This window comes from Chelonoidis abingdonii, chromosome 5 (genome assembly GCF_003597395.2).
Source record: "Chelonoidis abingdonii isolate Lonesome George chromosome 5, CheloAbing_2.0, whole genome shotgun sequence".
NCBI classification, from domain to species: domain Eukaryota; kingdom Metazoa; phylum Chordata; order Testudines; family Testudinidae; genus Chelonoidis; species Chelonoidis abingdonii.
In genome coordinates, this window is record NC_133773.1 from 37,002,406 (window position 1) to 37,022,178 (window position 19,773).

General features: G+C 44.2%; 1 protein-coding gene across 1 annotated transcript in view; it reads left to right on the top strand.

Annotated features, from left to right (window-relative positions):
* LOC116815015 (all-trans-retinol dehydrogenase [NAD(+)] ADH4) overlaps nucleotides 1-14,922 on the top strand; it is a 37,216-nt gene extending 22,294 nt beyond the window's left edge. Inside the window, exons 2-9 of the mRNA XM_032763011.2 lie at nucleotides 171-272; nucleotides 851-992; nucleotides 6,501-6,588; nucleotides 7,858-8,089; nucleotides 8,757-9,017; nucleotides 10,973-11,108; nucleotides 13,711-13,849; nucleotides 14,734-14,922. Coding sequence (XP_032618902.1) covers nucleotides 171-272; nucleotides 851-992; nucleotides 6,501-6,588; nucleotides 7,858-8,089; nucleotides 8,757-9,017; nucleotides 10,973-11,108; nucleotides 13,711-13,849; nucleotides 14,734-14,758 — 1,125 coding nt within the window. The 3' untranslated portion in view covers nucleotides 14,759-14,922. The remainder of the gene's footprint in view (nucleotides 1-170; nucleotides 273-850; nucleotides 993-6,500; nucleotides 6,589-7,857; nucleotides 8,090-8,756; nucleotides 9,018-10,972; nucleotides 11,109-13,710; nucleotides 13,850-14,733) is intronic.
* The last annotated feature ends 4,851 nt before the right edge of the window (nucleotides 14,923-19,773 follow it).

Genomic DNA, 19,773 nt, shown 5'->3' on the forward strand with positions numbered 1-19,773 from the left:
TGTAATACATTTTTATTATTTTTTATTTTTCATTTATTTAAATGAAATTATTCTTGATTCACCCCAGGATGAATGAGATCAGGGTCTTGCTCTTTATTGTTCAAAATCCACTGTAGAGAGCTCAATAAAGTAAAATCTCTAAATCTGAAATGTACTTACTCCTTTCCAAGGTTATTAAATGTAAGGCAGCCATTGCCTGGGAAGCAGGGAATCCCTTTTCTATTGAGGAGGTTGAAGTCGCCCCACCCAAAGAACATGAAATTCGCATTAAGGTAAGTCATCTACATTGACATGGGTGTAAAACTGGAGTTGCATAGCAGTGAAGGCTATTACATTTGAAAGAAGCAGTTAAGATTCACCAATATATCCTGGCTGTGCAAAGCAGTCATAAACATAAACAGTTTAAAAGCCCATTTAGGATGGGTTGACAGCTGCTTTGTGTTGGTGAAGTGCGGCAGAGCAGCCAAAGCACACTTCGTTCCCTAAATCACACCAAGATGTACATGCGGGCAAAATTTCATGATAATCAGATTTAATTCACTTTGTGTGTTGCTTCTCAAAAACGAAAAAAAAAAAAGAATGGTCATATATTTTGGGATTATTTGTCTCCATAAAAAGGGCATTCAAATGTTTATTTTCTACTGTACATGTTGACAATCGTTGGGTCGTGCAAAACCACAATACTAATGAAGTTCCAGTGTTTGGTATTGTCAAGGCAATAGCTCAAATTTCCCATCAAACTTGGTAGTATTGCAATGGTAAGAGCAGCTCTCTACTTTGATTCAAGTCACAGTTGTAATTCTCCATTATCAACCTATAGCGTGAATGTAAAGATGTTACTGCCTTGCAGATTGTTGCCACGGGGGTGTGCCGTAGTGATGCTCATGCTGTAAGCCCCAGTTTTAAAGAGGGTCTTTTTCCAGTCATCCTGGGCCACGAAGGAGCAGGAATTGTGGAGAGCACTGGACCAGGAGTGACTAGATTTAAACCAGGTACTGAGATATTAGCTATACCATTGCAGTGTCAGGGCCTTATTCGCCATTCGGACACCAGGGCTATATGTTGGTGATGCTCTGTTGGAGTTAATGATTTATACTGGTATAAACTGCTGAAAACAGTGAAGAACCAGGCCTTCTACTAGGGTAGAAGTTTAAACCTTGGTGGTTATACACTGTGAAGGATAAAATGCAATGGGATGAAGCATTTTGTCTCCAAAGTTATCTGTTATGCCAGAAGACATGGTACTAGTAAATTTGTTTTAAAAGAATGCATATAAACTGTACTCCTCCTACACACACCCCCAAATGTGATCGGGGATATTATTACTCTCTGTAAATACATTGTGGGGAAGGAGGGAAAACACCAGGGAAAATGAAGAGCTATTTAAGCTGAAGGACAATGCTGGCACAAGAACAAATGGGTATAAACCAGCCTTGAACAAATTCAAACTGGACATTAGAAGAAGTTTTCTATCAGAGGGCTGAAGTTATGAAACAGCTTCCCAATAGGAATTGTGGGGCAAACAACTGAATTAGTTTTAACAAACACAGCTGGACAAATTTATGAGTGGGACTGCATGACACGGTTGCTTGTGAGAATGGGAGCAAGGTTCAGCAACCTGACTATCCTTCCATTTTGTCTTACGTTCCTAAAATCTCATGCTTTGGGACTCAACCCTTTGCATGGGCAGCAGGTTATATACATCTGCAGTGCCCAGGCTCCAGGAATATTCAGCGCTGGGAGCCCTGCTCCAGCAATATTTGGAGCTGGGTCTCTCCCCTGGCCCCCGCGGGCCTCCCCACCCCACGCCCCCCGGCCGTGTCCCTGCCTGGAGCAGGTCCCAGCCCCCCGTCTGCCAGCCCTCCCCCGCCACGCCGAATCCCTGCCTGACAGAAAACAGCATGGGCCTCTCCCCTGCCTGCTTCTGCTGTCAGAGATTGGCTCCCGGCAGAATGGCTGTCTGCTGCCCCAGGGTCCTAGTGCCTGCCCCTCTCTAATGCCAAGGCAGGCTGCCCTTACCCGGCCCTAGCCCTGAGCCTTTTCAACACTCCAAAGCCTCATCCCCAGCCAGAGCCCTCATCCCCCCACACCCTAATCCTCATCCCCCTGCACCCTAATCCTCATCCCCAGACAGAGCCCTCATCCCCCTGCACCCTAATCCTCATCCCCCTGCACCCTAATCCTCATCCCCTGCACACCTAACCTCAGCCCCAGCCAGACCTCATTCCACACACCTAATCCTATCCCAGCCCTACCCCGCCCCCCACACATGAACTACCATCATCCCTCTGCACCTAATACCTCACCAGCCCTGAGGCCCCCCAACATGACCCCTATCCCCCCGCACCCTAATCCTCATCTCCAGGCCAGAGCCCTCATCCTCCTGCAACCCTAAATTCCTCTGCCCCAGCCCTGAGCCACCCAACACTCATCGAACACTCATCCCCGCCCATAGCCCCACCCCACACCCCAACCCTCTGCCCGTAGCTCTCGAGCCCCCCTTCTGCATCAATAACCCTCATTCCCAGGCCGAGCCCTCATCCCCCGCCCTAATCCTCAATTCCCCAGCCCTGAACCCCCCCCTGCAGCTAAGCCTCATCCCACTTGCACCCTAATCCTCACCCCAGCCCTGAGCCCCCCGGCAGAAACCCTCATCCTCAGCCCCAAACCTCATCCCTCTGCACCTGATCCTTGCCCAACCCTGAGCCCCCGCACATTGAACCCCTCAGCCTCACAGCCCACCCCCCCTCCAGCCCCTCTCCCTAGCTCGAGCCCCTGCATCTGACCCTCATCCTCACCCCACATACCCCTCCCCCCACCCCTCCACCCTCCAAACTCCCTTCCCAGAAGGGCACCCCCTTCCTTCCACAACGTCCTTCCCCCCCCAACATCCCAAAGCCTGCACCCTTCACCCCCTCCTGCACACCCACCCCCTGCCCCAGCCCAGAGCCTGCACCCAGCACCCAAACTCCATCCCAAAGCCTGCACCCTGTACCCCTCCTACACCCTAATCCCCAGCCCAAGATCTGCACCCCAGACCTCACCCCCTGAGCCCCCTCCCAGAGCCTTAGGCAGGTGGGGGCGGAGTTGGGGGGCGAGTTCTGGGCACCACCAAAATTTCTACAAACTTGCCACCCATGTCCCTTTGGGTCAGGAAGGGATTTCCCCCTCACAGTTTATTCGGAGGGAGGGAGCGTCTCTTTATTCTGAAACAGCAGCGATGGCCGCAGCTGAAAATGGGACACTGGATAGGGTGGGCTAGTACCTATAGAAAGTGGCGTTGGGATTTCTTTATTTTTGCCTTCCTCTACAGCATAGGGGGCAGGTCACTTACTGGAATCATTTGGGTATATCTCACTTAATCAGTTCCTAGCTATTGCAGGGGCCTCAGGCACTGATGCACCTCAGTCCCTCCAATTCTCTGCTTGTAACACATAATAGTTTAGTTTCCGGAGGGGTGTATTATTTTGGTCTAATTTTGGTTGTTGGGTTTAGTACCGGGATGAGCAAACTTTTTGGCCCAAGGGCCACATCTGGGAATAGAAACTGCATGGCAGGGCATGAATACTCAGACAATCGGGGTTGGAGTGCAGGAGGGGGTGAGGGCTCTGGTTGGGGGTGCAGACTCCAGGGTGGGGCCAGAAATGAGTTCAGGGTATGGGAGGAGGCTCTGGGCTGGGGCAGGGGAGTGGGATGCAGGTGGGGGTATGGGCTCTGGGCTGGGGATGAGGGGTTTGGGGTGCAGGAGGGTGCTCTGGGCTGGGATTGAGGGGTTTGGAGGGCAGGAGGGGGATCAGCACTGGGGCAGGGGGTTGAGGCGAGGAGGGGTGAGGACTCTGGCTGGGGATGAGAGGTTTGGAGTGCAGGAGGGTGCTCTGGGCTAGGAACGAGGGGTTCGGAGGGTGGGAGCGGGATCAGGGCTGGGGCAGGGGATTGGGGTGTGGGGGGAGCCTTAGGGGTGCAGGCTCCGTGCAGCGCTTACCTCAAGTGACTCCCAAAAGCAGTGGCATGTCCCTTTTCCAGCTCCTAGGCAGAGGCATGGCCAAGCACCTCTGCACACTGCCCCATACGCAGGTGCTGCCCCTACAGCTCCCATTGGCTGTGGTTCCTGGCCAACGGGAGCTGTGAGGGCAGCGCACAGAGTGGAGGCCCCTGGCTGCCCCTATGTGTAGGAGCCAGAGGGGGGCCATGTTGCTGCTTCCAGGAGCCGAGTGGAGCAACCCCTGACTCTGCTCCCTGGCTGGAACGCCGGAGCGGGGCAAGCCCCAGACACCGCTCCCCAGTGGAAGCTCGAGGGCCAAATTAAAATGGCTGGCTGGCTGAATCCGGCCCACGGGCCGTAGTTTGCCCACCCATGGTTTAGTAGGTGGGTCTGGGTGTTTTGGTGGGGTGTGATATGCAAGAGGTCAGGCTAAGTGATCTGGTGGTCCTTTCTGGCTTTGATCTCTAGGAGTCTGTGACAAGCAATAACTCTGATGTAGCTAATGGAGATATGATTACAGTTGTTTAGGATTTGAGAAGGAAAGACCACAAAGCAATTCACATAGATCCTGCTGGAGATATGTCCCCTTCAGTTATTGTACACAGAAAGAACAGAAAAATATCTGCAGAGTAAACTAGAAATGGAAACTTATGCTGCCTGGCCAAAGAACTCTCGGTGTATTTAGATTGAACAGACTGGCCTTCACTGCTTCCATTGCTGAAACACCCAAGTTCTATCCTTTTCTTCCTCTTGCCCATATTTTTTTTTTTTGGTTGAAGTCACTGATTCAGAATCTTCTCCACTCACAAGTTTGAAAGAACAGCTTCTGAAACTGATGCCCTTGGGGCTGGTTAGCAACAAGTGATTGATGAATGTCACCAGGGCTGTCACTGCTCCCCAGACCCAAAGCTAATGCTGCCATGCCCAGTCTGAGGCAAGGAGGTTTATTCTTTAAAGAGAGGTTAACAAACAAACACAACACAGTCCTAACTCAGCTTTTGGTCCCAGGCTTCAGGGCCCCAGCCTCCCTCCGCTCTGCTCCCCCCCACAGAGCAGCAGCTACAGAGCTGCGTCCCTGGCTCTAGGGACTAGGGTAACCAGATAGCAAGTATGAAAAATCAGGATGGGGATGGGGGGTAATAAACACTTCTATAAGACAAAGCCCCAAATGTCAGGACTGTCCCTATAAAATTGGGACATCTGGTCACCCTACTAGGGACCCACCACAGAAGCAAGCTCCACTCCAGTACAACTTCCTCCTTCGGGCTCAGTCTATCTCAATCCTTCCTTCTCCCTGCTGCCTATGCAGCCCTTTAGAGGCCCAGCTGTAGCTCAGAACTCTTTAATTATCTGTACTGGTCTTACCCACTCCTGTCCAGGGCACTGGTCTCCGTTTGTCCACAGAGACCAGCTACCCTATGACAATGAGCAAAGCAGGTGGCTCTTCCCTCTCTCATCTGATGAGAATGGTGTAATGCTATTAGGCTTTCCCATTCCCTCTATAACCTCTGGGGCATTTTTTTGGTGGTGTTTTTGGGGTGGGAGGTTGTTTTGTTTTTACACAACCGCATAGTGATAAAACCTTCTCTTTTCTGGCTTGCTGTATCACCACCCTCAGTTCATCCAAAATGTGGCTGCTAAAATTATCTTCTTTGCCCTCTGATCTAAACATCTCACTCTCCCTTTGACTTCCTCCACTGTTTCCCATGTGCCTAACAAACAGAATTTAAACTTCTTATGCTCATCTTTAAGGCTCTACCCAACTCAGTTCTGGCTTTCATCTATCTCATCTCTTGTCTCCCTCTGTGCCCTGTCGCTGTCCCACTCCCAGCTCTGTGCCTTCCCTGATGTTGCCCAAAATACATGGAATGCCCTTTTCACTGCAGTCACCAAGTCACCACCTCCTCACTCAAGTCCTTCCTAACTGCTTACAAGAAGTGTGCACTAGAAATCACTTAATAACTAATAATACAACTCACTCCCTTTTGTGGGTTGCCCAGTGCATCCTGTTTCCTCTGTATGTACTCTCCAGGACAGGGACTGTTGTTTTGTGTTTTGTACAGCACCCAGCATGCTGTCAGCTGTCCTACCATCCTAAGGTCAGTCGACACAGTCCCAGCCTGGAAGAGATGTAGAGTTGTTCCTGTCTCTAGCGTGTGAGAGGGAGTATAACAACACCTGGATTATCATTCTGCTAGGCTGTCATATACTGAGTGGAAAATAGACATTCAATGTAACATGGAGTAAGTAACATTGTTAGAAACAGTCAATCATGTGAGCTAAAATATTGAATGTAATATTTAACATCGTAAGCAAACCAGAGGTTGAGTAACTACCAGAGAATTATCAGAGGGGTAGCCGTGTTAGTCTGGATCCACAAAAAAAACAAAGAGCAGAGAATTAGACATATATAGAGCCTACAGGAGTTCCAAGGATGGAGAACGTATAGGGCTGGGCCTATGAGACTTCAAAAAAAAGTCTGGTAATAACTTTAAACAATAAATATTGATTTTTCTAGGTGACAAGGTTATCCCACTCTACATCCCTCAGTGTGGTCAATGCAAGTTCTGCTTGAGTCCAAAGACCAACCTTTGTGAAAAGATCAGGTAGGAATTGCAAATATTTTACCTTGCAGGGAGCAGTAGGAGAGGCTTTTCCATTGGGCCACAGCTGCGGAGGTGCTGAGAGGCAATCATGGAGGCAGTTACAGTTCCATGATTCTCTGTGCAGCTTCATCCTGGGGCCTGCTCTACCTTTCACAAGATGGGATAGGCCATCCACCACCTGGCAGTAGCTGGAGCACAGCATGCTTTAGCCATGCCTTATCCCTTCTGCCCCTGACGTATTTCTTACACTGGGGTGAGAATGATGGTATAGGAGCTAGCTACATTTCTTTATGGGTCTCCCACCATACCGGCGAAAGACGCTGCAGGGGAAATGTGGGGGTTTTCCTCTCCCTTTTTGTGCCAAGAGGAGTCGGGTCAGAGAACACTTCACTTTCTAGTCATCTTGCTTGCCAGACACTTAATGAATAAAATATTGGTCTTTGCCAGCTTTTAAATCCAAGTAATAGCCACAGGAAATTTATTCTCAAGTATTTAGTTATAATACGTGATTGTTACGAGCCAGGTGACGCACTAATCTAGCAGAACATCTGGAGACCCCAGTTAAAATCCTTGCTCAGGACAGATATGAAAATGAGTTTGATGGTTGGTCTTCTCCTGCCCCTGCCCCAAGCACGACCCTGCAGCTCCCATTGGTCGGGAACCACGGCCAATGGGAGCTGCAGGCGTGGCACCTGTGGACAGGACAATGCACAGAGTCGCCTGGCCATACCTCTGTGTAGGAGCCAGAGGGGAGACATGCTGCTGCTTCTGGGAGCTGCTTGAGGTAAGCACCGCCTGGAGCCTGCATCCTTGTTCCCCTCCCAGGCCCCAATTCCCTGCCGCAGCCCTCCAAAACCCTCAGTCTCAACTCAGAGCACCCTCCTGCACCCCCCATCCCAACTGCCTGCCCCAGCCCTAAGCCCCCTCCTGCACCCTGAGCTCCTAATTTCTGGCCCCACCCCAGAGCCCACTCCCCCAGCTGGAGCCCTCACCCCCTCTCACAACCCAGCCCCCAATTTCATGAGCATTCGTGGGCCGTCATACAATTTCCATACCCAGATGTGACCCTCGGGCCAAAAAGTTTGCCCACCCCTGGCCTAAACTCTACTGTTCACATTCCACAAAGACCAACTCATCATTTGGCAAAATTGACAATCTTTGTTCAAGTGCAGCCCATGACTGCAGTAGCAAAAGGACGGTGAGTGGGGGATGCTGAAAGCAGGGGACAGTGAAGTATAAATTCCATTTTTGTTGTTGTTGTCTCCCTAGCAAAATTAAAACACCTATTTCTGATCAAGACCTGATGCCCGATGGTACCAGCAGGTTCACCTGCAAAGGGAAGCAGATTTACCACTTCATGGGGACTAGCACCTTCTCTGAATACACTGTTGTAACGGAAACCTCTCTTGTCAAAATTGATGCTGCTGCTCCCCTGGATAAAGTCTGTCTGATCGGCTGTGGATTTTCCACAGGTTATGGGGCTTCCCTCAATACTGCCAAGGTGAGCTAATTAAGGCTCAACTACTCACTGTAATAACATGAATACTCTTTGATTACCCTAATCAATTCCCTTTGATTAGGAACTTGTTCCACATGATTGTAATGAATTCAGTAGGTTTAGTCACATGAAAAAGTGAGCAGTATTGTCTCTAAAGGTTAATTAAAAAATAAAAAGAATATGCTCTTCTAGAACATTAGTCTTAACCATTTTATATTATACATATATGCATGTATAATGTAAAATAATTTAATAAAAAAGTTTTACGTAGTGTATTGTTACTGTATTTTTATACAGCGTTTTATATATTTTTAAAATCTTTAGTACAGTTCTAGTTTTAAAAACAACCGTACTTCACAGTTTACGTATAACCTCAGTTTCAAGTTTCCACATTTCTGGTGTTAATAGTAATGAACACTAAGCCAACACACCAGGTTCCATTTGAGAGGTGTGGTCTGGGTGACTCATGAATCAAAGGTCTTGATATCAAACACACAAAAAGTGGATCATTTCTTATATTTTTCAAACAATAAAAAGGATGTGGCCCCATCCAACCTGTGCATTTGCTGTGGTTTATTGACATGAGCTGGAGATCATAGACAAACATTTAGAAAGCTCCTTTTGTCTTCAGAGTTCTAAGGCCATTTGCTAACCTTTCTTCTTATTGCAGGTGGAACCTGGGTCTACCTGTGCTGTCTTTGGCTTGGGAGGAGTTGGCCTGTCAGCTGTCATGGGCTGTAAAGCTGCTGGAGCTTCTCGGATCTTTGCAATTGACATCAACAAAGATAAATTTTCACTGGCAAAAGAGTTAGGAGCCACTGACTGCCTCAATCCTCAGGATTTCAAGAAGCCCATTCAGGAGGTTATAACTGAAATGAGCAACGGAGGGGTCGATTTTGCCATTGAATGCATCGGTAATGTTGCTGTCATGGTATGTGTCATGTTCTTCTGTACCAGATATGGACTGGTCACAGAGCTTGCTTATGCACACCAGATGTGTTCACCATAAGATCCTTTACTGCTCTGCTAGGTATTTTACACACAATGCCACCTAATGACTGAACTGTATAATACAGTTTTGCATTCCATTACAGTGTGTATATTTTGGTCTAGGTCTGTGCTTTGTTACAGCGGTAATAGGTATGACATGAACACTTAGATGGGATAAACAGTCGGATATATTGAGATTGTTGTTTTTATTAAAACAGACAGTAATCATTCATTAGAATTAAATACCCTCAAAGTGTTATGTTCTAAAGATCCTCCAAATAATGGTCTCCCCCAATGGCTCTTCTTCCCAATATGGTACACTCCTGACATGGACCGTACAAGAATAAAGCTGCTAATATTAAATTTCTATGGGTTGTACAGTGCCTTTACAGAGGTTACTGAAGGGTGCACTTCCTAGCTGCAACTTCCTGAGGTGTTGCTTCTGAGGCAAGCAAAATGTCCCAGGAGCTCATGAGGCACCTGTTGTTGCTGCATGCTTTAATGGAGAAGGGGAAACCAGCCCCTTTTCAGGGATGGATTCTTAGTATGGCTTTTGCTGTCAGAATTCCCCTCTTCTTTCAAACCTGAAGTACAAGGAACAAGATTGTTCCTGCCCCTGCACAGAGACACAAGAAGGTCCTCATGCCCTCTTCCTCACTGCCTGGTACCTAGATCTGTGCAGGTTTGTGATATAGCAACATGCCTTCATCTGGCCACTGTATCATATGGAAAGCCAAAGGCAACCTCACCTATTCTCACTAGCTGCCAACTCAGACATTGCCCATCCTGCTGTTTCGGAAAGAGAACCATACAAGCAAGCCATTACATAAAGCATTTCCATTCAACATCTTCTCCACTGCTCACTAGCTGCCCCAATCAACAAGGTCTCCAGATCAGGCAGCAAACCGGTAACCTCAAAATTCCATTTCCAGCCCTCAATAACGCAGACTGAATGTACGTTCTCCTCACCTTTAGATGCTGCCCCCAATGGGGTGCATACAAAGATATCCTATACACACCTTTGGAAATGTACAAGTTCATATGCTGCCACTTCACAAGCCAGAAAACTTCAAAAAGAAATGTATTAAATTACTCAATCTTTTTTCTTTTTAATTATTTAGTAATTTACTAACTTCTTACATCCTACTTAACCCATGCAAACTGGTACCAAGTATACCACAGAGCTGCAACATTTATCCTATCTCCCAGCAAAATTTTGGATTCATGAGTTAAGAAATCATGGGATAGCCTCTATAAACCAAATTACTGTGTCACATGAAGTATTATCATTTACAAGAATATGATTCCAGTGCCAAATTCTGGTTCTGTTCAACCCAATGAGAGTACTGTCATGGCCTTTATTGGAATCAGGATTTGACTTTTAATGCAAATGAAATAAGACTGAACTACTAAAACAAGCATAATTACTGTAAAATATCATAGTCTTTAAGACAGGTGATCATGGTATTGTTCAGGTAAGACTAAACACAGTACTGACTTTTTGAAGGGCACAGAGTTCATGCAATCCTTCTGACTTAACATAATTATGCAATCTTACTTGTTTTGCAAATTTTCAGAACACCTTTATGTCTAGTTGAATTGCAGTGGTGAGGAGTGGGATCTGTTCCATCTTTTCATTTTAAGCACCTTTGAACACATTTAATGCCATGATGAAATCTACCTGTTCTTTGTTTTCTGGAAATTAGCCAATTTCTGATCCGTGACAGTAATTTACCTCTTACCTCATGGCTAGCATCTCAGTCCTCACTCAAACTCCCATTGAAGTCCATGGAAGTTTAGTAAACTATGAACTGAATAAGGGCCTAAAGTCTAACCCCACAAACAGTAATAAGTTCATCTTCTGCCCTTTAAATCTGAGTTTGCTTTGTCTTTCAGAAAGCTGCCCTGGAGTGCACCATGGTGGGCTGGGGAACTTGTACGATTGTTGGAGTGGCTCTGGGTGGACAATCAATCCCTGTTTCTCCAATGCAGCTGATAATGGGAAAGAAAATAAATGCCACTTTCTTTGGAGGTCAGTTTTCCCACATAGTTTAGCCCAGGGGTAGGCAACCTATGGCACACGTGTCGAAGGCGGCACACGAGCTGATTTTCAGTGGCACTCACACTGCTCAGGTCCTGGCCACTGGTCCAGGGGGGCTCTGCATTTTAATTTAATTTTAAATGAAGCTTCTTAAACATTTAAAAAACCTTATTTACTTTACATACAACAATAGTTTAGTTATATATTACAGACTTATAGAAAGAGACCTTCTAAAAATGTTAAAACGTATTACTGGCACACAAAACCTTTAAATTAGAGTGAATAAATGAAGACTCGGCACACCACTTCTGAAAGGTTGCCGACCCCTGGTTTAGCCAAAAGGAAGCGGGAGGGTAGAAGAACAGTTATATCCATCTCATCTGAGATCTAAGATATATTTCCCAAAACATGATGGCAGTTGTTTTGCCACCACATTTGGGGAAATAGAAACAAAAATAAAAAACTATCTACCATCCAACTGAAGAAAAATAATCCAAAATTGCACAATCTTGCCCCCTTTTCAGACAGCATTCTTGGAAGCCAAGCTGTTTGCCATCTTGTATTTTTATAGGAAAAACAGAATGTTTCCATACAAGTGAGTAACCATAGCAGTGAGACATTTCACCCGGGGAGAATGGGGAGAGGTATCTGGAGCTGCTGAATCCTTTGAAATTTAGCAATTCCAAAAATTGCAAGCCCAAAGTCTAGTATATTCACCCTACCTTTTTATATAGCTGTGAACCACTGTAATTGTGTTCATCAGAAAAGACTGGAATTACTGGTCTGCAGGGAGCACTTCACCCCTGAGCTTCAATCACTACATTAGCTCCCTACTGAACCCTGGATCAAATTTAAGTTCATGGCCCTACCATTCAAAGATTTCCACAGGCAGATCTATCTGACAAACTGCATCTTCCTCCACCACAAAGATTTTTCATGACACCTTTTTTTGTTTTGAGGAGCACAGTTATCTATCAGAGTCAAACTCATGAGGACGGGAGACCGAGCTCTCTCAGCAGCCAGCCCAGGACTGTGGAACTCAATTCCTGAAAGGGTCAGGCTGATCATGGATCACTGCTTTCAGCTTCCAAAGGCACAAGCCCATCTCGACACCCTACCTGCCTTCAGCAATAATAACAATTAACACAACAAGCCAAGTAACCAACACAATTTAACTTTCAGTGTCATAGGAGGGGAGAGAGAACCATGAGACAAAGAATCACAGGAGAAATTCACCATGGCAGAAGTCCAGCACAAGGGCTATTCACCACTCACACCCTCAAAGCAAATCTTAAGTGGGACTGAACTGGTGCACAGGCTTCATGCTAGCCCTCTGCACAGAGCTAAATGTCACCTACTTGATTACTTGGCTATGGTCTTGCCACAATGGTGAACATGGTATAAATACGTACATCAGGAGTCTAAATGGCCATTAAATAAGCTGTACCCCAAAATCAGTTAAGGATATCATTTATATTGTTGTACATACAAATATTATCAAACTTGTAGATCTTCAAAATCAAATTACTATTCTAAATTATGCAACTAGTTTTAAAAGTGGCAGCTCGCTTCCTAACAGATTAGAGAGACCAGGCTCTCCATTCTGTGAAATGTATGTGAGTGATCCCTCCTGAGTTGATAACATTTTGCCTACAATTTTGTTTTTCTGTGCCAAATCCTCATTGACTTCAATGATCATTCCACATATGGAATGAAAGTAAGCTATGACTCTAAATGCTTTTCTAATGACTGACAGCTCCATAACTACAACCTTGTATGCCTCATGGTTTAAGCAAGAGAGAGTCTTAAATAATTGTTCTGAACTTAAATTAATTTACATGTATATTCTCCTACCTGAAAACTGTTGTGCCACTTGGTAATTCTAGAAGTAACTGGAGAGAACAGGGGTAGTTTAAAAAACCTCACAGGAAAAAAATGTTCAAGCTGAGCACTGATTTAATGACCACGCTGCTGTTTTGTTCCTCTCTTCATAGAAAATACAGGTGGCTTTTTTAACTCCCTAGGCTTTGCCAGGGAATACCAGCAGAACCAGGATGTCTGCTGCTCCCCATAGTGGAAAGTGCAATGAGAAGGACGGGTTGAGATGACATAGGCTGCCTGTATCCTCAGTCCCCCCAGGGAACCTGGAGGCAGCCAGCATAGCCCAGAAATTGTGATGGTCCTGCTTAGGAGAGGACATAACAAGTGTGCCTAAGACACGTGCTGATCCAGAATATCTCTTGGGCATCCTTTGGTGAGAGAGGTACCTTCCGTAGAGTTCCTGCCATAAATTAATGCTGATCTCTCCCAGTGGAACTCAAGGGGAGAATCACAGTGCAAATATCTCCTCGTGGAAGTCAATCTCCCCAAAGACACAGTTGCAGGAGGGTGCAGATTGCACTCCTTCCTGGGCCAGAGGAGGCAAATCAAGTCCACTTAAGAATGACTTTGATCTTTTCAATGAAGTGCTAACCACACATGCAACTCGCTGACTAATTTCCTGTTCCTATTCCTGAACCAAAATTATCTTTTTTATGACCAAGTTATGTAAATACAGCTTGTTTGATTTGGGGTGTTATTTGCTTTGTTGCAGGTTGGAAGAGTGTAGATTCTGTACCAAAGCTGGTGTCTGATTATATGGCAAAGAAATTCAGTTTGGATGCCTTGGTGACGTACACTCTGCCATTTGACAAAATCAACGATGCTTTTGATCTTATGTATGAGGGGAAGAGGTAGGTAGTTATCAAGAAATTAAATCAGCCTTATCTTTGCTGAAATATCACCTTTAAAACAAACATCATTTAAAAACCCAGCAAAACCTCATTCCTGCTGCTCACTTAGCAAAGCACAACTGATAGGGCGATCAGACACTGTTTTCAAGGGGCTCCCACAAACAGTTTCCTAGTCAGCCCAATGTATCAGGCAGGGGTTCATGTGCTTCCACAGAGGAGGGTAGAGGGACTGGGAAATCTACATTTAAATAAAATACTTTCTTATAAACTTAACTAAAAAAGGAGGTATCAGCACTGAGCAAACCAACCTTTTTTTTTAAGTTATGCTTTTCCTGGAAGTATTTATACTTTATTCCTAAGATATATACTGAGTATATTGATAGCATAGCACTGCGTTCAACTTTTGAAGGGTGCATGTGAGGAGACCTTTTAGAGGGGCCATGGCCACTGCCATCTGGGCCAATCTGGCCTATTGCAAAAGCCAAAATTTGTCTTGCCAAGTCTTTTAGTGACATTCCACCACAGGATTATGTTACTTGTGGCACAGACATGTTTAGCAAAGAGCAAGTGACTCCATACAAGGCAGGGAAACTAAACCAAATATCCCTTTACTGTGAGGACAATTTTAAAATCGACCCCAAACACCCCCTGTACCCCATCACTGCAACAACCTCTGAATCCTAGCACTTCACCCTCCCAGCACAAGAATAGTTCTGCTAAGTTGGTCAACAGCTGACAGAGGAGGGAATGGCTGAGTGTTTAAACAGAAGCAGTCACATAAGGTAAAAAGTGAGCACTGTCCATATGCAGATGCTATGCACAAATGTTAATTAAAAAGTTACAAATAAACAACATTGATATATTTTTCTGTTTTCTGTTTGCAGCAACAGAACCGTCTTGGTTTTCTAAGGATTCAACTTAAATTTTTGAAGACTTCCATATGAATTTAAGCCTTATCCTCAGGCTGCCTCACTGCTTAATGACTCAATTATCTTTTCTTTACATATTCAGGAAAGTACTTATGCTCAGTATGCAATAATATGGAATAGGTAGAAACTAAAGGTCACAATAGACAGTAGTGTGGGTCACTTTAGTGCAACATGTTTTTTTGCTAACCCTGCTATATGTTATTTTTGATTTGTATACAGTATCTAATCTCATGAAATAATTAACTATATAAAATGTGTTTTCTAGTTTTTATGCCAAGAGTTTTCATTCCATTCCATTTTTGTTGGCATCATCTTGCAAAAGACTACAAACTGCCTCAAAGTGACTAAGGGTTAGATCCACAAAAGGCCTGAGCGTTGTAAAGCCTAACTTGCCACCCAGCGGTATCCTCAGCCCTGAGTTAGGCACATAATTCTCTATACCAGGGGTAGGCAACCTCTGGCATGCCTGCTGAAGGCGGCACGCGAGCTGATTTTCAGCGGCACTCACACTGCCCGGGTCCTGGCCACCAGTCCAGGGGCTCTGCATTTTAATTTAATTGTAAATGAAGCTTCTTAAACATTTTGAAAACCTTATTTACTTTACATACAACAGTAGTTTAGTTATATATATTATAGGAAGACACCTTCTAAAAATGTTAAAATGTAATACTGGCACGCGAAACAAATTAGAGTGAATAAATGAAGACTCGGCACAGCACTTCTGAAAGGTTGCAGACCCCTGCTCTATACAATGCATTGGGAGAGTTAGGTACCTAAGAAAGTGATTCACAGAAGCCAGCACGATAAGTAGGGAACTGCTTAAGGTAGCCAGTAAGAAATGCTGAGGAGAAGGGTGTGGCCGAAGCCCTGCTCCTTCAGGGAAGTTAGGCACCTAACTCCACTACTAGGGATTCACATTCATGAACCTTCTGGAATTGGATGTCTAAGCCAGCCTGCCCTTTCTCCCAAAGGGAAAAAAAACAGAATGAGAAACAGAGACACCCACTCTATCATAACCAATAACCCAGCAGTTAGGGCACTCACCTGAGATATGGGAGGCCTGCTTTCAAATCCCTTTTTCTGCCTGGCTTGGAACAGGGACTTGAGCATGGGTCTCCCCTATCAAGAATGCCATAACCACTGAGCTATTAGGCATTCTAGGGTAGAGCACTCAATCTATCCTGTTGAAGTGGTGGAGGGGACAGGAGTCAGAGAAGCCAATACCTGAGACCAGGAAGATACAGAGCCAGCAGCTGCTGGGAACAAGGAATCAGGCTGCTGCTGGAAACAGGAGAGTAGTGCATATAGTCACCATCTCCAAAATTACTGCATAGGTGCAGGAGCTCTTTGTATCATCACGAGAACTCCTGCAGCAGGGGGGCACAAACACGTGTCTCATGATAAATTCATCAGACTCAGCAATACTGTGTCTATATGGGAAAGCTATGCCAGTATAAGCTAAGGTATGTATTTAAACCAACATTTTTATAGCAATATAAACCCCGGTCTAGACACTTTTATTCCAATGTAAGAGGGCTATTTTTGGTTTAGCTTGTATCACTTGGGCAGCTGTGCAAACAAAACCAAAAAAGCCACTATTGGTCTAACTATACCAGTTTAATTATATTGGTATAACTAAGGCCTGGTCTACACTAGGGGTAGGGGGGGTGTCGATGTAAGATACACAACTTCAACTACGGGAATAGCGTAGCTCAAGTTGACGTATCTTATTTTGACTTACCTCCTGTCCTCATGGCGTGGGATCGACAGTTGCGGCTCCCCCGTCAACTCCACTTCCGCCACTCGCCCTGGTGGAGTTCCGGAGTTGACGGGAGCGCGTTTGGGGATCGATATATCGCATCTAGATGAGACGCAATATATCAATCCCCGACAGATTGATCGCTACCTGCCGATCCGGTGGGTAGTCTGGACGTAATAAAACTTCCCTGTTTAGGCAAGCCCCCAGTGAAAGTTACAGAGGACATATCCAAGGCCTCACTTTTATGACAAATGTTTAAATAACATCAATGGCACTGATCCTGCAAACTGCGGGTACATCCTTAACTCTTCACCAATGCAGGGCCAATGGAACTACTGGCGTTAGAGATACAGCATCCCTCTCAGCTCTAAGTAATAATAGGAACTGAATGCAGAGCTTCCATCATACACAGTGTTTACAGTTTTGTTAGCTTTCAGTATTCCCAATATAAAACTTGCTCCAGCCCCCACGCACCTGTACCAGTTCTGTCAAATTATTCAGTTGAATTATTCAGGGCAATTGATTTATTCAATTCACATTTAAGCATGTGCATAAGTTCTTATGGGACCAGGGCCTAAAATATTAACTAACGCATTAACATCTCACCTCTATGTTATAAATAAATAAATTCTAATCTCCATACCATTGAGTATTACTGTTGAGTTTTGCAAATTTGACTGAATCTAACCAATTTTGTTTTATTTAGCTCCATGTCATAAAAGTAACAACTATCTAAAACTAGGTAAAAATAAATATTACTATTACAAACACCAGTCTTTGTTACTGGACTTTATCACTAAGTTTTACAATTTTTTTTTTAAACTTCTCAGTTTTAAGAATTGTATAAGTGCTCCTGTGAGGAAACATTATGCAATTAAGTTAACATTTCACACAAGTTATTACAGTGACATCTAGTGCTCATTTTATTTTCTCTTTGGTACAATTTGTTATTGTTTAATTTTAAGACGCAGGAGTAATTCGATTTTTTCATATTACAAACACACGGCAATTTGTTTCCAGTAGACTTATCCAATTACTAGCATCTCCTGAGTCTGTGTGTGTAAAAAAATATGAAACTCCCTAATCCTCTCCTTCTGAGACAACAGGAGTTTTGCTAACCTTTCATCAACTACAAGGTGCTCTTACAGTATATCATATTGACCACTGATTGGTCAGGGCCTTGGATAAAACACAGGTTGTCAATATATAACGGTAGAGTTCCCCTGATCATATTCTGTTTCTAAAATTTCTTTGGCTTCTGGGTTGAACAAAAATCATATTTAAAGGACTAGCAAAGACCTTTAAGATATATATAAATTAATCTCCACTGGGAAGAAAAGTATGGCTTCAATTCAAGTGGGGTATGGTTTTGTTGCCTATAACCTTATAGTGTGGTCTTTGAATTTCCCCCTGGATGGTTAGTGTTTCACTCAGGTAATGTACCCAAAATTGACCTGAGAAAGACCGACCTTTTCTGAGTTTCTTTAAAAAAAAAAAATTAATGCAAAAACTTATAGCAATAGTAACTATAATTTATGGGGTGGCAAAGAATAGAAACTGGACCCATATAAACATTAGAAAAAAAATGTGTTTGGTTGTGCAGTTAAGGTTGCATCAGGACATATGCCAACTATTCAAAACCTTAAAAGTATGAACATAAGAAGTTATGGGGAAATGCTCTAGCTTTCCTTGTCCTCATCACACATCATCCACAAAGCCCTGATTTCCATCTCTAACAAATACCAATAAGCAATATGCACCCCAGCTTCATGCTATTCTAACGCAAAACTTTAAAAGCAACCTTGTACTCTCTTATATCAAGAGATAAGCACATCTGACTGTCACACAGGCCATTCATTTGGAAATTTATTCTGCTTTAACAATACTGAAATCACAGCTAAGGTTTTCCCTTTGAAACCAAAAATTTCAATACCTATTTCAACAACATTGTCCATATTTTTAAGAAAAAAATTTAAATCCATTAAAAATCGTGGAAAAAAACTAAATGTGGGTCAATTTAGTACACTTCCTTAAAATATTTCAAAATTATTTTCATTTTGAAGACAGGTTTTCATTTTTCAACCTGCTCTACTCAATAGAAATAAATAAGTAATATTTATACCTCTTAATTTTTCAGTGTTATACAAACATTTCCTCCCAACTCGCCTGTGAAGTAAGTTAATATAAGCGAGTTGAAATGATAATTCAGGTGTTCCGGGCTCCTAGCCCAGTTCATTGCAGGACATCACATGGCTTCTCCCATTCAAGTACAGGCGTCAGTTATACAAGTAGTCCCTTACATGAGGATGGCTGCATTCACACATAGGCTCACTGAAGTCTGTGAGGCTTCACAAGGGTCCACTTGCATGGAACAACTTGCTGGATCAGAATCACAGTTGGTAAAAAGTACAAAGTCTCTAACTATTCATCTCCCCTCTCATTCTCCCTCTCCCCAAAAAAACATTTTCTAAGGAAGGAGAAATTGTTGGTAATACCATATAGGAATAATGGAAAGTCTGGTATTCGCCTTTTGGTGTAGCATGAAGCCTGATCATGTACCTTGATGGGAGCTGAGGATTTTCTGATGCTCCTTGTCTTCCCCACAACAATCAAATTGTAAGTGTTTTTCAATTCCAGCTCTAACCAGGCAGAGCTTACTCATCAGATACAGAACCAGACCTTAAGAAAGCTGAGGCTGGAGGCTCAATAAGAAATAAGTAACGGAGAGTCCTGTGGCACCTCCAAGACTAATAGATGTATTGGAGTATCGGCTTTCATGGGTGAATACTCACTTCGTCAGATGCATGTCCAATAAAAAATGTGAAGTAGGGCCATCCCACTTTAAAGAGAATGGCATATGGCCAGGCATATTATGGCTGTAAAATCCCACCCCCCCCAAAAAAAAAACAACTAAAGAAATGTTTAGCCTGATCCTGGAAATTTTTGTTCAAGATGGACAGAAAGAGCTGTTCTGATAGGTATGTTGGGATAAATAACATAGTCTGGGGGATCCTGCCTTCCCAGGAAACTCATAAGATCTGTCCAGGATCTATAACCAATTTGATACTTTCAGTTACTTTAGGACAGTGGCGTTCACAGAGGTCTTGGAAGGACAGCTTGACATAAATACCCATATACCTAGTACTGCATTTTGCTAGTCAAAAAAAGAAATCAGAATAGCAAAAGTAGAGTGTCATACAGTGTATGAAGGGGAGGGACAAGAGTGGAGAATCCTC